Raw genomic sequence first — 17230 nt, 5'->3', positions numbered from 1 at the left:
AAGTGTCATCACAAAAAGCCTTAATATGAGAATATACTTCAGTATCGGCTTCGTCTTAATTGGTAATGTGATTGTAAATTATCGGTTTCATCTTAATTGATAAAGTGGTTGTGAATTACTGGCTTCATTTTAATTGCTAAAGTGGTTGTGAATTATCAGCTTCATCTTAATTGGTAAAGTGGGGTGTGAATCACTGGCTTTAGTGTCGGCTTCATCTTAATTGGTAAATTGGTTATGAATTATCGACTTCATCTTAATTGGTAAAATGGTTATGAATTATTGTCTTCATCTTAATTGATAAAGTGGCTGTGAATCATTGGCTTCATCTTAATTTGTAGAGTGGTGCTTAATTATTGGCTTCATATTAATTGGTAAAATGGTTGTGAATTATCGGCTTCACCCCTATCGGCTCTATCTTAATTGGTAAAGTGGTTGTAAATGATTGGATTAATCTTAACTGGTAAATTGGTAAAGTAGTTGCGAATTGTCAACTTTAATATTGGCTTCTACTTAGTTCGTAAAGGGGTTGTCAATTATCGGCTTCATTTTAATTGGTAAAATGGTTGTGAGTTATCGGTTTCTTCTTTATTGGTAACGTAGTGCATCATTATTTTTTTTTAGGTTTACAAAGTATACCTCGTCTTTCTCGACACAACACACGAAGATTTATGAGCATTTTGTTATGCTCGATTAGATTTATTGATTGATATATATGTCTTACCTTTCTACATTTTTCAATTAAAAGCTAATAATATTGTAGAATTTACTTCTTAAATTATTAGTGAATATTATTTTCTCTGTGAGTGTATTAACTGCGTTTTATTTATTTATTTATTTATTTATTTATTTATTCGTATTTTCATAATGTTACTCCCATCACAGAAGTGTTACCTGAGTTTTATTTATTTATTTATTTTTATTAGTTATTTAAATAATATTTATTCCTGTCAGTTATTACTTTAATGATTTAAACAAATTTTGTCCATTTTTCAGAGGGATTGAGGAAACACACACCATTTCCAGTGACAAATCGTGCTTGTGTTAAGGACTACAAAATCTCAGGAACAAAATTCATAATCGAAAAAGGAATGCATGTTTATATTCCTATTAGGGGACTACATTATGATCCTCAATACTACCCAGATCCAGAGAAATTTGATCCTGAAAGATTTACTGAAGAAAATAAACGAAAGAGGCCTCCACGTTCATATCTTCCATTTGGTGCTGGGCCTAGAGTGTGTAGCGGTAAGTCTTAAACATATTCAGCTCTAAGAATTTCGTTATCAAAAATATGTTTTACGTACACTTTTTCCTAGCTAAAAAGATTTTCAACTAGTAATGTACACTTTTGTTTACAAAACATTGGCCACCCACCTCTGTTTTCACAAGGTCTTATTATTACAATAACCGACGCAAAATCAAAACATACTACACAATCCATCTGCGCATAACTTGACGAAAACTGTTATATTTTGACTTGGAATACTAAGTTTTAAAGAATGAATATTTTTTCTGGCTTCAAATAAAAAGCTTAATAGAAAGATATTTTATTTCAGCTTGAAACAAAAGTTTGAAAGAAAAGTATTTTATTTTGACTTGAAATAAACTGTTTAAACAAAAGTGTTTTATTTTGAATTCAAATTTTAATTTTATAGGAAAAACATATTATTTTAGCTGGAAATAAAAGAAATAATAAAGAGAAAAGTATTTTATTTTGGGTAGAAATAAATATTTTCAAGAAAATAATATTTTGTTTTGGCTTGAAATAAGAAACGTTTAAGGTAAAAGTACGTCATTTTGGATTTAAATAAAACTTTCAATGGAAAAATATTTTATTATGCCTTTTTTATGATTTTATTAATATGATTATGACTTTATGACTTTATTATTATGATGGCCATTATTATTATGGATTTTTTCCGATTTTATTATTATGATTTTATTATTACAAAGAATTTTCAAGAAAAATATTTTATTTTGAATGAAAATGAAAAGTGTGAGGAAAAAGTATTTTATTTGGCTTGAAATAAGAATTTTCAAGGAAATATTATTTTATTCTGAATTTAAATAAAAAAAATTGGAGGAAAAGTTTTTTTTTTTTAATTTTGGATTAAAATAAAAGTTTTAAATAAAAATACTTTATTTTGGCTTGAAATAAAAGAAATAAAAGACAAACATTTTATTTTGGTTTGAAATAGAAAAAACTAAATAAGTAGCCACTTAAAATTTCCAGTACTTTGATATTTTTCAGATTATTGATAACATTACATGGATCTCTAAATAGAGATGTGTGGCCAGTATTTTTGATAACTGGTTCCGTATACACGCAGAAACATAGATGTAATACAAGAAGATTTGAATTTATTATTAACAAACTATGATAGACTTCTGGAACTTGTTGAGACGCTCAATTTATATCAAAATGGTTCATTGCTATTCCTCATAATTTTTAGTTCCTGATATCAACATTGAACTTGGAAGTTGTAAATTTTTACCACTTCTGATTTAAACAGAAATAGAAGAACTGAGATAGAATCTATTCTTTTAATCCTAGATTCATATAAAGGGTGGATCATTTTTCTTAAAGCAACCTTATGTATTAAAATAAACACTGATATTTTGTACCATGCAATTTTGAACCATGGATATTGCTTGAAATATTCATTAATACCATCAGACTAACAAAGTGACAATCCAACAAAAAGGTGTATTTTTCAAATGGCATTACGTCTGGTGATTATACATTTCAATTTAGGTAATAAACGGAAACATGCAATACCACAATTATTAGTTAGTGATGGAAACTTAGAACGCTTCAGTGTTACACGATGCAAGAAAACGAAGAAATTTTGGTAGTCCCCACAATAGTACCAACACAAGTGAGACAAACTGGGCAATAGACTTCTATAGTACCTCAATGTCGAATACTGTGATCATGGTATGAGGCATTTTAAGTAAATAGGAACATAGTTACAAAAGGATATAAAATTGTACTGTTATCAAAAGACTTTATTTCAAAAAAGTACTTAAATAAATATTACATCCGATCATATGCATGATTTTTGAAATATTTTAGTCTTTCAAAAGCCATCTATATGATCGGATGTAATATTAAAAATTAATTTAAAATTCCTCATGCCTTTTACAGTAATTTGATATCTTAAAACAGTTTTGGGGAAATTATTAACATGAGTAAAGTTTGCAACATTGTTTGAAAGCACATGATTAAGAGAACTTTTGTAATTATAACTAATAAAAACTGTCGCCAAAATGTCAAAGGAACAAACAAAGGATATAATCATTTTAATAAATTTCCCACAAATACGTCATTTCGAGAAGCATACCAATCTCCAGAGCCGTAGCTAAGGGGGGGGGGGGCAGCGGGGCGTCCGCCCCGGGCGCTGATAACAAGGGGGCGCCGAACGAGCAAGAAGAAAGAAAAAGTGGTGTTGGACATGAGTAAAAGATGAGTCGCTCCCAGAAAGTATTGGCGCCCTATTAGATCAGTATTGCTGTCGGTTATCAATGAAATATGTAGATTTCTGAAAAAATTTTCTTGCTTGCTTCGCTCGCAATCCAAAAGTCACAATAAGTTTTTACTTGTTACTTAAAGGGTTATTATAGATGATTTCTTAATGACATGTGGTATACAAGGTGCCGAGTAATGACTTATAGTGTACGGAGGAGCATTTTCAAAATCACAAACGAGCAAAGTCGTGTTCGGCGTTTAGACAGTGATGAGTTTGCTTAGTTCAAACCGTTTTTCTACCCAATCGGATTGATCACGATGCACAGTGGGGCCAAAGCACTGAATTCTCGGTAAAAATTAGGAATTCGCAATATGAAGCAGAAAGTTGAAAGAAAACCAATTAGTTCGGTATGTGCAGTGGTTACAATCATGTATTCAATATGTAGAAGAAAGATTTGGAGATAAAATAAATTTCAATCAAACAACAACAAACAATACAGTTTTGTAGGTGGCACGCACCAAGATGCACTATATGAACATGTCTTTGAAAGTGTAAAAGAAGATCCGTGGACAGAAATGTTTATGTTATTTCGACATTATTTAATCAAAAACATAGTTTTACATCACAAAAGAAAATATTCCTTATAATCGCGCCTAAATTATATAACAGATTATATGATTGGCATAAACACACGCGTGGGCAATATGCTTTGATTTGGCAATTTACGATTAGCTTACCTTCTTACGCATGAAAGGAAAAAGTGTAATTATTCATTTTACAACTGAAGAGTAATAAAATTGAAGAAAAGTTCTTGCTTCTCAAAATTATTTCAAAGTTGTGGAGGATTCGTTATTGCAATGAAGATGCAAGGACGCTTCAATACATAGAAATTATCTCATCACAAGTTCCCGTTATGAATATATTATCGGATATATTAAACATATTATGATTTACACGCATCGATAATCTGTTCAGGTTGTTTCATATATTGCATTGTGCATTATGTTAGCTCATTTCATGGCTTGATTGGAATACTCTGAGCTGGAACAAGTGGAGGCTCATTACAGTTGATCCCAATGTCATTTCTGTGCACGCTTCACGAAAAAACACAATACAGAATTGGTCTACTAAATTTTTAATATGGTTCTACCTTATGGTCCGTAGGTTGTTTAGCCGCCATTAATCAAATAGCTGCCATTAACCAATTTGTTTAGCGTTTCAAAATGTCGCCACCATTAATCAAATATGTTTATCTAGAGTTTAGTTCTGCTGGTGAATGCCAGAAAAGTATGATGGAGTCTAGGGTCTAGGGTCTTGGCTTCCTCTTTGCATACAATAAGAACAATGTTTCCGCTACAACATATTAAAAAATCACAGATGTCGTATTTTCTACTAAAATGCCATTCTATCGTTTGACCATTGTTTATATGCTTTCAGTACCACAGCATTTTCCAAATATGATATTAAATAGGGGATTATCATAGGGATATGATAATGATATTAGCGTCATTCCAAATATGATTATTGATTACACATCACATCAACATTCTAAATATACAAAACGATACATACATGTCGCTCGTGTCACCATGTTTACCAGCCACTGAATATCTACACACAATGTAGGAATAGTCGCATTCAAAGTCAATTTCCTATCTTTTGTCACTAAGCAGCGCCTCTCCGGCTTCGGCGGATAACCAAATTTAGACGTCTCATGAGTTCATTGTAAACTGCTATCACTTCTTTTCCTGCACCTATGTTATGTATACACTATTAAGGTTTTATTATAACAAATTATATCGAGTCAATCTTTTACTTCATTTTTCGAGATTTTGCCTGGTTTGGTCTCACTGTGCGACGGTGAGAATGAAGGTATGAAAGTGAGAAGAGTGAAGAGACACATTCAAGCTGCTGTTTGCGCGGGAATATTAAAAATGAAGGTAAACAAAGGAAATAGTAACATTTTCGAACTTCAAGCAGTTGTAGAATAGGGGCTTAAGGGATCAGAACTTAGTCCAACGAAGTTCGACTTTTTCAGACACTACTCACTACCAATGATTTATTTGTAAATTCCATTGACATATCAAATTCTTCCAATTTGAAGGAATTTATTGGATTCATTTTTTATCAACTTTTTTTTTGTATCGCCAGCATATTATTTTGTGCATACGTGTCTAGTTGTGTAATATTTTTATCTATCTACATACATACAAAACTTAAGTACACATTCTTTATATATGTATGTATTAGTATATTTTAATATGTTAATTAATAATAAGTACCTTAAATTCGGAACTTTCATTCATTAAGAAATTAAGTAATTACTATAATTTCATACATTTGTAGTAACCAAAATATATTTTAGATCTTAAGTACAAACATCGAACATATTCTTCCCCTCCATCGATAAATATTTAGAAATTCGCAAAGAAGGCTCCTTCTGAATTTCCACTAGATTTCACATATTTTTTACCGTAAAAAGATCGAAATTAAAATGCTATTGATGTGGTCACATACAGAATAAAATTAAAAAGTTTACAATTATTACTGAAAATTAATGCTGTCACTCATTTCGAACAATTTAAAAGCACATAGTTCCTAATGTATTGAAATTTCATTTCTTATCGATAATATAAAACGTTGTAAATAGTAGTAAATTTCCTTCCATGTGGATTTGTATACAACCAAAGGTAGTTTTGTCAAGTTTAACAAAAAGTCCAAAATAAGACTCTTGAAAACAGCTCTTATTTGAAAAAGCATACATAATGATCGTTTTTGGTTATTGCAATGGTCTTTCCAAGAAGATTAATAAAAAATCAGCGTAGCACAACAACCAAAGCTGCTTTTCTTATAATATATATATATTGGTAAGACGAGTGCAGGGGGCGCCGAATTCTACTTCACCCCGGGCGCCGAAATCTCTAGCTACGGCTCTGCCAATCTCTACTGGGCTTTAAACTATACATTCATTTTACGAATTTAAAACTATTCTACCGATTTATTGCATCTTAAAATGTGTATTATTTCAATTTGATAACTTTAAAGTGTGACGATGTAAAATGATATTCTTTCTATCTAATTATTTCAAAGCAGGACAAAAACATTACCATATTTAGATTTGAAGGTTAATATTTGTATGTTTAGCCACCCAATAACTTTCTTGTATATAATTGGTATAGTCTAGATGTGGTTTAGTTGCTACAAACACTCTAATTTTGTTTATGGATGCATGACAAGAGTAATATTTAATTTGTTCGTTGGAATCGAACCTATTTTGTTATATTCTCTTTAATGATGCAACAGGCCGAATGATTGCGCGAAACTACTAGTTAATTAAAATACTGAACTAAGTATGCATTCATTACAATGTAACTTAAATTGTAAATCGAAAACAAATTCGTTAACAGGAGTAGCTGAAATTGCATTTGTACATTTGAAAACAGTCTTAGTCTCACATAGCTGTTTTATAGTGCCCTCTGAGAACATACTTTCTTCATCATGTTATTCTACACTCCAACTGTGAATGTGACTTTTATAATAATGTGTAGTAAGAATATGGAATGTAATACTTTATCTTATTTTATAATGCAGGAAAATCTGTTTGATATTAAAATATTACTAATTAAACACTTTGAAAAAACCTTTATTTGAGCATATGTTCAATTCATAAAAATTAAAATTCGCATGTTGCGGTTGTAGGAAACGATTGGCTGCAAGCTTAAAAATGTAAGGGAAGAGGTTATTGGAAGCTAGGAGGAAGTAATGTGTAATTTAGCATATGATATTTTCAATTATTGTGGAAAATTTAGGAAGGCTAAGAGAAAACCGGGAATGTGGGTCTCAGCTCTCCTGGTTTATTGGTGTGAGGAAGCGACTGTAAATATATAGTCATATGTGTCAAGGTTTACCTCTTTGTGTAGAGGATATTGAAGAAGTCGCCGGATTTCATAGCACATCTTCAGAACAACACATCGAACTAAAATAGTCGAGACAGGAGCGAGACATTAACAGATAGAAGCAAGTTGCTAGAGTGGCTTCGTGCTCACCACTCTTTTTCAAGAAAGCTTCAACTTAAGCTGTATCCAGCAGAATTATTGGTGATAACTGCGTAAAATGCGATCAAGCTAACGAAATTGGACTTGCTTCTCTCAAGAATAATGTTGGTAAGCTCTTCAACGAAGTTCATTTCGGGCGGAAGAATATGATCATCTCGTTTACTACAACGAACAAGGTTGTCCAAATAAACACCGAAGATATTATTCAAATCAGCTTTTTCACAGAATTTTGTGCATTTTGCGCAGTAAAAAAGATCTGCAAAACTTTTTGCCTTATGAATTGGCAGCACAACCACCATCACTGTTTGACTATACCTCGATGAGAAAGGGCAATAAATCATTTCTCCTTCAAATTGTGAATACAATGTCTAGCGATTTTTCTATCTCGTGCAATGGAACGTATACAATAGACGGTGGTTATTTGTTGCATAGAGTTATTTGGCAGCGCCCAGCAACTTACAGAAATATATGCACGCAAATATGACATACATTATGGAGTATGACGAAAGTTGCTGCATAGTGTTTGATGGCTATGAAGGAGGACCCAGCATAAAAGATGTGACCCACTCACGAAGAACGAAGTTACGTACTTTTGTTGAGATGAATCTCAAAAATGATGTTGAGATTTCAAGATGTCTCAAGAGAATTTCCTCTCAAATCACATCAACAAAGCAAGCCTCATAAATATTTTAAAGCACCATCTGACAGACGCTGGGTGCCATAAGTATCAAGCAGTTGCTGACGCAGATACACTTATTGTAGCAAATACCATGGAAGTAGTTGTTACAGGTCCATTTGTACTTATTGGAGAAGATACAGATCTCCTTGTATTGTTAATTGCGCATGTGACAGATTAAGTATTTATGGTAATGCCCGGAAGGACTGGGAAAGAAGATAGCATTGCAACATTCGACAGATACAGATTCAAGTAGGTCCTATGAAAGAGTAAATGCTTTTCCTTCATGCATTCACCGGGTGTGATTTTACGTCTGTTCCTTTCAGAAAAGGGAAAAAGAGGGTTTACAATCTGTTTTCAACAGATAAGGAGCTTCATGATCAAATGGATGTCTTCAATTCTTCATCTTCCCCAGATGCGATTAGTGTTACGGGTGAAAAATTCTTCCTAGCTATGTATGCGGTAAAGAAAGAAACAAACTTTTTTACAGCAATATATCATATTTATTTGGAGACTGTTGTCAAGGAGAGAATCGATGTGGACTTCAACCTTGCAGTGCTTCCTCCGACCTCAGGTGCAGCACATCAGTATTCCTTGTGTGTTTATTTACAAGTACAACAGTGGAGATATGTTGATCTGCCTCCTACAGAATGGGATTGGAAAGTGCAAAACAACAAACTTATACCAGTTACAATACTTGAACCTGCTGTTCCTGAAAGCATTCTGAAGCTAGTTATGTACAACTGTAAAATTTCATATGATAGAAATTGTGAGTGTAAAAGTAACAGCTTGGACTGGCCATCTATGTACGGTTAGTGTCAGGGTTATGGTTGTAATAACAGCCAAATGGCGATTGAAGAATGTGAGTATGACGAGACAAACATAATAAATTCAACACGTGCTAATGAAAATGGCATTGAGATTAGCAACGAGTTAAGCTCTCCACCAGCACAATGTAAGGGTCCGAACTTAATGTGAAACAACAGGTGGTGTATGTACTGTAATCTTCTATATATTTAAAGTATTATCTTGTCTACGCTACTTTACATTATCATCATTTTTAGGCTGTTTTTTTATTATTAAACACCTTTTTCATTCACTTAACTGTAAGTGTTAATATAAGGATTTTAATCTTCAATAGTATTTCGTACGCTATTCATAACGGTAGTTTAAATATTTAAATAGTGCAAAACCTTGTTTCAAAAATTTATTGAAACCTCATATGATAGAATTCAAAATAGCTGTCATAGCAGGTACGTAATTTCCCTATCCACTCTAACCAAGTAGCTGGTAAAAGAAATCTACAATACTTCTGACCATTTGCTATGAAACTGTAAATACAATAAGACTTTATGCTCATCCAGCACACGTTGCGGATCGCATGCTCAACAACTTAAATTCATGTAGCTCCCTTACTTTTTACGATAGAGAAATAAAGCCGGTGTCGTTTTAAAGCTAATAAAATGACATACAATATTATACAAAAACATGTATTAATAGTCCATAGTCAGGGTGATATTTACATGCAATCTTCAAAACAAATATTCAGGAAAGTGAATTTTTGCTGTTTATGTGGAAATATTTCAAAGGAAACCTTCGATTTAACTACTGTAGTTTATTCTGCAAATTTTTCAATCAGTTCTCAATTTGTCAGAAAAATAAACATTTTGGCTTTATTACGTGAAAAGTTATACGCGTTCAAAGATTTCACTATGAATTTTGACGGCAGCCATATTGACGACCTCATAGCTCCTAAACCCGTCACAGGATTCTAGGGAACTTTTGTCAGAAGTACAACATAACTAGTGATACATATTACAGCAAGTTTCGTTTTGTTATTTTAAATATCTGGGTTAAAGCCTAACTTGATTTGACTTATATTAATGAAGTCAGGAAACATTAAAGAAATCTTGTTACAAATCAACAGTATCCCTCTTATGAGAATCTATACATTTCTCTGTTTTTAAGGGAATTTTACGTAGATATTTAAAACCGAAACAAGTTCAAAGTTTAACAGATAAACTAACGTTTGCAGGATTAAGATTAAATGCATTTTATTCCTTACTTTTCTTAAGGTTTGTTATTTGTATTCCAAGCCACCACAGCGAGGTGACCTCCAAGACTTCGGACACACACACATAACACGCGATAATGCACATTCCATATTCAACAGAAATATTTATCAACTCTTTCGACATTGCTATTTATAATGCGCTAATTCCAAATTATTTTATGCGTTACTTCATTAGTAGAATTTCTGCATTGAGATGTCTAATATCTGCCGCGTTACTCGTATTAAGTAATTTCTTATTTTAAATGACATTATTTCGTTTGTGTTTGTTAACTTTCCGATTAATGGTAAAAGAAATGAAACTAAGGGAAGAAAATTTACTTAATCTAGTAATCTAAATGTAAACAAGAAATAAAACATTAGATAGTTTCCTTCCCTTAGTTTGAAACGATAAAATAATTTTGTCCGATGTGAGTTCCCTCAAGAGCCGCCACTAGCAGCATTGAAATTTCCATACAAACATGTGTGTGTGTGTGTGTGTGTGTGTACATGAAATCCTTTGAAAAAAACATCCAATCATATCACTAATAAAAAGTGCTCATGCTTGGATAAATTTCTAATTTTACTTTTTATTCTAATTTGACGACATTGAATAATAATAATAAAAAAACTCGTATTTCTAAACTTATCCGTCCATCGTGTCACGAAACAAATTATCTCAAATCTGGAGACTTTGAAACACCTCATATGTCAATAGTAAAGGTGGGCACGCTTGAATACGCGTATAATTACACTTTTCGTACTATTTTAATACTTTTTTTTTTTTAAAAAAAGAGAAAGTGTCTGTGTATGATTAAGTAATGATACTACTTATTTAATGGATTAAAACCTTCTCCATGATGAATAAAGCAACAATGTATACAGCAATTTTGAGGTAATTTTTTGCGTAACCCCATGGATTTATATTTTGAAAATATTCTTCTTCCATTGGATTTAGGATCGTGAAACTAGACTAAAAAGTGAATTTAAAAACACCCAAAAGTAGGCACTTTTTACTAAAGATGGCCATTTCCGAAAAAAAAAAAGTTTTCTTGTTCCATCATATTTTCCGTTTTCCATTTTTCTGGAAAATTTTCCGTCTTTCGTTTTCAGGAAAAATATTTTCCGTTTTACATTTTTTAATTAACATGTAGCCATTCCTACTGTTTACTAATGATATTATCAGATATTCGTTATTTCATATGTAAAACAAGAATCAAGAGTAAAGATTTACAGGTAGTACTGACTTTTAATACTGAGTGGCGCTGACTACACTACCTGCTTACATTCTGTTCATGAATACGGTCGATAGATGTCACCTACTGTATATTTAGTACTATTTCTTTTGCCAGCAAGATTGTCGTGCCGTTTTCACTTTCCAGCAACGAAAGGGGAGGAAAAAAGAGTATGGTAATCGTGAAAAAAGTTGAATTCGAGATTTTAACGAATTTGGTCCATGGCCCATAGATACCGAAAACATGACTTTTCGACGTTTGTTCGTCCGTTCTCGTGTTCGTCCTGATCTACATCACTTAGAGGTCATACCGTTAAATGTATCTAAGCCAAAATTTAAACTTAAAGGTTTTTATATGATCTTACAGGGTTTATTTTTCGAATTTTGTTCCTACCCCTAAAAATAAAGGAGTTTACTTAAGGGTAAAAATTTAAAAAAATAAATGCTATTTTCTCGAAAACGGCTCTAACGGGTTTATTCATATTTCATAACACAATTTTCCATAAAGAACACCATCATTTCTCTAGGAAAAATAGGGGTTATGGTGGCACAATGGCAGAGCGGTTTCCTCTGGAGCGTGGGATCCCTGATTCGATACCCGCCCAAGGAAGTTTGTGGTGGACAACATCGTGTCCGTGAGTTTCCTGGTGGTACTCCTGTTTCCTCCCACTTTCTCATTTTACCTATTCTCCCATCATCGTTCACTTCCGTTAATCGTTATCGCTCTTAGCCTAAAGGACATAACTGTCAGACGATAAATTGAAATATTTCATTTCATTTATTTTTCTCTGGGGAAAATCGAGGAGTAGTAGTTTATTCTTACAATCAGTTTTCTTTCGTTGATTTTTTTTCTGAAACAGCCTTATAATTTTGTTGGTATTTCACAAGAAAATATTCCATTAATAACTGCGGTACAATATGATTTAGTTTAAGGTGCTAGTATGGGACAGTTTAGCTCGGTAGCCCGTACCTTTTTTTAGTTCCAAACTAGCATATGCTGTGCAAAAGTGTCGAAAGTCTTATACAACGATTTTGTTCCGCCTGTCCGACTGTCAACTAGGATAGCCAGAAAATTTCGGATCCGGTCTATCCAAAATGCCTATTACCGGATCCAATGAAAATCACTGAGAGTCGGGTTCCGGTAAAAAAAGGACTGCATGTCGCAAAAAGCGTCCAAACTCCAAAGAAGAAATACAAATTTGAAAATGTATCTGTTTAACTGGCAGTGCTTTTCTTTCGCTAAAATTCACATTGCAAGGTAAAGGATACAGAATAAAACCCTGTTCAAAACAATATTGGGAGCTAATCATAGATATTGACCATGGTTTCTGATAACCACTGGTGTTGGAGTGAAGTGCTCTGTCGTATTTCGTATAAGAAGAGAGATACATAATAATGAGGCCGTTTATGGCATTTATATTTAATCATTTTTTTCTCCCAGAAACTGCCACACAGCTTTCTTTATCTTCTTCTATCATCTTTTCTTTTCGCACTGTACCCAGCTGTTTGCCACCCACACATGTCCTATCTCATGTATTGTCAGCTCAATGTTTAAGCGCTAGCAAAAAAAAAAAAAAAAAAAAAAAACTCATCTCCAGAGGAATAATGGTTGGTCAACGCAACACAAGCATGCAGGATATTAGTATTGAATTCAGACATTCTTGTGAGGGTGCACCAAGAAAGGTTAAGGGATTTGAGCGCACAAAGTGTGCACTCACGAAAATAAATATGAATAAAATTGTAATTTTTCTCAGAAGGAAAAATCGAACAAAGCCAAGCCAGTACTATCAAATTTATTATGTGAGTGTAAAAGAAACCATCTATTCGACTTTAGATCATTGTCACACGAACAATCGACAAATGCTTAATTAGACCACTTTCACTATTAACATTTCCAAGAATTGCTTTTGCTAATCACTTTTACGTAAATTACATAAGAATTTATCTGGCCCAGAAACAAAGAACATATGGTTATCGGACCCGATGGGCTTTCCTCGCTTCACCTTTCTGCATGGGCGTAACCCTTCTAGGATGTAGTTCCACTAAGGCTGGGATGTAGGCAGGGGGTGGAACGTTGGGGTGCGGCCCCTTATTTCCGAAATTCTGACTTTTCTGCAAATGTAGTCTAATTTTAGTAGTAATTTTACACATTTTAATATAATTTATCCTCATATTGAATTTGAACCCCCCCCAAAAGCATTAAACCCCTCACCAAATAAATTTTTGCATACCTGCCTGTGCTGAGGTACTTAAAGGCATGGAATCCATGGGCAACTGCCTCTGACAAAGTAACGTTTCTTTTATTCAGTTGGTGTATTACAACATCGAATATTCGGTAGTAAATGTTTTAGTATCACATAACTTCGCGATACACAGAACTTTTTCCATTGACAAACTAGTTTCAGAATGAAGATAACCTATACAAGGAAGTTTACGTTTATTCATTTGTCAAGAAACAACGAGTTTTTCCCCCTAGAAACGTTTGAATAGATTTGAACGTGTTTAGGATCATGTACTTTCATTACTACACTACATATTTTTTTCTGGAAATTTAGTCGGTCGTAAACAAAACTAACAAGGTTTTGCCTCCTCTTGGAGGTGCCTGAATTCAACACTGCAGGAGATAGAGCAGGAAGCCAGAACTTGTGCATGTATCGGGAAAATGTTGCAATCGTAAGTTAAAAGAGAGATCGATAGCATAATGTTGAAAATTCAGATGTGATTCTCAGTTGACACAGAAAATCCGGCTGTTTAAATTCAACCCACATAATCAGGTATTTTTCTGTATCTTAAATTTAATACAGTATTCTATACTGTAAGTGATTTATTTTTCCACGACAGCTCTGGTATTAACTATAAATATGTCATCTGAACTGCAGAAACCGAAAGTCAGACTTTTTCTATTTTGTTATTTGATTATAAAAGATTCTTATGCACAGAATGCTACTTTGTGTAATCGTATTATTTGTGGGTTCGCGTATAAACAAAACTAGTATACATTTTAAACGTTAGATGATGAACATTTCCTAATTATCGGTTTTGGTTAACTTTCACCAGTATCGAAAACTGTAGGTAAAATTAAATTCATTTAACATGTTTCTGGTTACAGTATGATACATGAACAAAGTACATTTCGAAAGGTGATTCTACTTGCAAAAATAAGATTAAAACATTCTTTGGTATTTTCTCCACACAAGGTTGGTTTACAATATCCCATTGGAGAGTTTTCCACGAGACTTTTAACACCCTGTACCTTTAAAACCTCAAAAGATAGAAGCACATAAGCACAAAATTTTGAAGACTGAATGCTTTGGAAAGTAATAACAAATCAAAAAGTACTTCACATACTTACTCTGTTCGTGTGTCCAACCTGGAGACATAAAATCCCAAAAACTACTTGGTGGACCACCTTCGGCCAGAATGTAAGAGGGTCAGAACATAGACATCGAGTTTGTTGATGGAGTAGATTCATTATGTTGATCTCAAGATATGCACAATAAAAAATCAGTCTTCCATATTTTCTTGTGGGAGTTATTAAAGATATCAATCTTGCTTGAGAATAGCAGGTTAGTATAATTCTCAGAATACAAAATACTAGCCTCTCCGTGCGAAAATGAAACTAAATGACTTTCAACTAAAACTCCTTCCTGTTGTAGAAATAAAAGGAAATCGTTTAGATTTATATCGCACGGCTAAAGGAGACGGTGATGATGAGGTTGAATGAAATGGTGGAATGGAGACAGAAGGAGGAAACAAGATAACTCCGAGGATACACACGCACACAGTATTTGTCCACCACAAAGCCTACTTAGTGCGATGGGATCGAACGAGGGACCCTACGCACCAGAGATAAACGCTCTACTACTACACAGCGTCCTCGCTTGACTTGATGTACTTGTTTATTATTACTATTTTCATCTTTACTAGCATTGAAACAATTTTCGTCGGCGCGTTTTAAGATCTTGAGTTGATCACTGAAAATTATATATTTTTCAGTTTTTTTTTAATTGTATCAATAAATTAGAGAGCGTAGAAATATCGCTAAAGGACATTTGTAGTTTCTAGGTTTACTCTAATGTTTTCCGTACAACTTGTCTCAGTAGAATCAGATTTTCGCATTCCATTATCGTAATCTAATAAACAGATGTTATTGATGTACACTCATATTTCGTAGATGTTTGTGCTATTCAAATCAAATTCTAATATTTACTGGCGTCAAGAGGTTTCTGTGAATGAAATTATACTTTTATGCTGTTCTATCTTAAGAAGAAATCTTGCAAATGTCTCTAATTTAATTAGACATTCCATCTAATGATAATTACAGCACGTTCAATAAACATGAGTTAAGTTGTCTTTTAAGAATAGATTTTTAGTTAAATGCTTCTCTGGGTAGAGAAGTATAGACTCGCAAACCTTGCATCTGTGCAAAAAAGTGTAATGTGATTGTGGTACTACTGATAGTTATGGGTAAGAGCGTTGTTCGTAGTTCCATCTCTGATATTAAAACTGTCTTTGTTAATTTTTTGAATAACTTATCATTGATTTTGGTTTGTTTCTAATTTCAGCTGTTAAATATTCTATGATGGTGTTAAAAATTACGTTGGTGCATATTCTGAGTCGATATGAGATCTATGCGTGCAGTGAGACTCCTGTAAATCTTCATTTGGACCCGAAAGTGCTCTTTGTCCATCCAAAGGAAAAGCTTGTGGTGAAGATACGTGAAAGACATCCTGCTACAAATCTAAAATAAAATATTTTTTCTATTTATATCAATTTCGTTTTAATTCGCTTACTATTTACACTTCCTGAAACTATTTGTATCAGTGTTTGCTGGAAGTTCCTGGTATCAAATACACAATGATAATAATAATTGTGACCCACAGGGAGATTAACCTGAGAATAAAAACAACGCGTTAAATGTATGCATACTCAACCTTAATTTTGCTAGTACGACCTACCTTGACATCTGAGTCCTTTATTCTCCCAGCACTGCTTCCATAGATAGTTGCTCTAATAAGTTTCCTTCGTGTCACTTGGTTGTTTGTGGCATCTCGTCTCCTGAAAGCTATAGTTTCCTCAAAACTTAGTACATCGATTTTACGCATGGTTAGTATTTGCAGAAAAAAAAATATTATACGCAAAGTATATGTATGTTTAGCATATACATAGGGCCTGTTATTACAAACTGATGCAACATATATATGCATGTAGTTATAATCGTTGGCTTCAATAAATAGTCTTTCTTTTCTTGAGGATAACTCATGATTATTTGTGAGAAAGAACAGAAAATCAGTATGCTTGATTAAATAGAAATCTTAGCGTAGTTGCAGCTGAATTAATTAGTAAGAGAAGGGCTTTTGATAGAAAATTTCTTTCAATTCAAATTCTAATAGAAAAACAGCAAGTAAAAATATTCATTGTTGTCCAGGACATACTAGAAAAAAATCATTCCGTTCTCGCAAGAATGTTCTAATTTATTTTTCATAAATGGTCTTGATGAGTTAATGAGCAGAAGGAATAAAGAAATTGACCGAAAAAAAATACAATGTTTACGCCATTTATATTCACTTGTTCGTTTGAACGCCAACGAAGGAAATAATAAATCCTATATCAAGAGTGAATTACATAATAAATTTAGAACAAGAAACTCATGGTAGGCCTAATATGGCAAGAGAGTCTACGTTCTATGCCAACAGTGGGCAAAGAGCTGAAAAAGTACAATAAACAAGTTGTGAAGGGTCTCTG

The 17230-nt window shown here is 33.2% G+C and overlaps 1 protein-coding gene across 5 annotated transcripts in view; it reads left to right on the top strand.

Annotated features, from left to right (window-relative positions):
* Window positions 1-16254, top strand: part of LOC145668599 (cytochrome P450 6j1-like) — a 48353-nt gene extending 32099 nt beyond the window's left edge. For all 5 annotated transcript variants that reach the window (XM_081736627.1, XM_081736626.1, XM_081736624.1 and 2 more), the window contains exons 4-5: window positions 994-1245; window positions 16051-16254. In XM_081736627.1, the coding sequence (XP_081592753.1) occupies window positions 994-1245; window positions 16051-16235 (437 nt within the window). In that variant the 3' untranslated portion in view covers window positions 16236-16254. The remainder of the gene's footprint in view (window positions 1-993; window positions 1246-16050) is intronic.
* The last annotated feature ends 976 nt before the right edge of the window (window positions 16255-17230 follow it).

Source organism: Thermobia domestica, chromosome 13 (genome assembly GCF_964235325.1).
Source record: "Thermobia domestica chromosome 13, izTheDome1.hap1.1, whole genome shotgun sequence".
NCBI classification, from domain to species: Eukaryota; Metazoa; Arthropoda; class Insecta; order Zygentoma; family Lepismatidae; genus Thermobia; species Thermobia domestica.
Note: the sequence above shows the minus strand (reverse complement) of the source record. Positions and strands in the feature narration are given on the sequence as shown.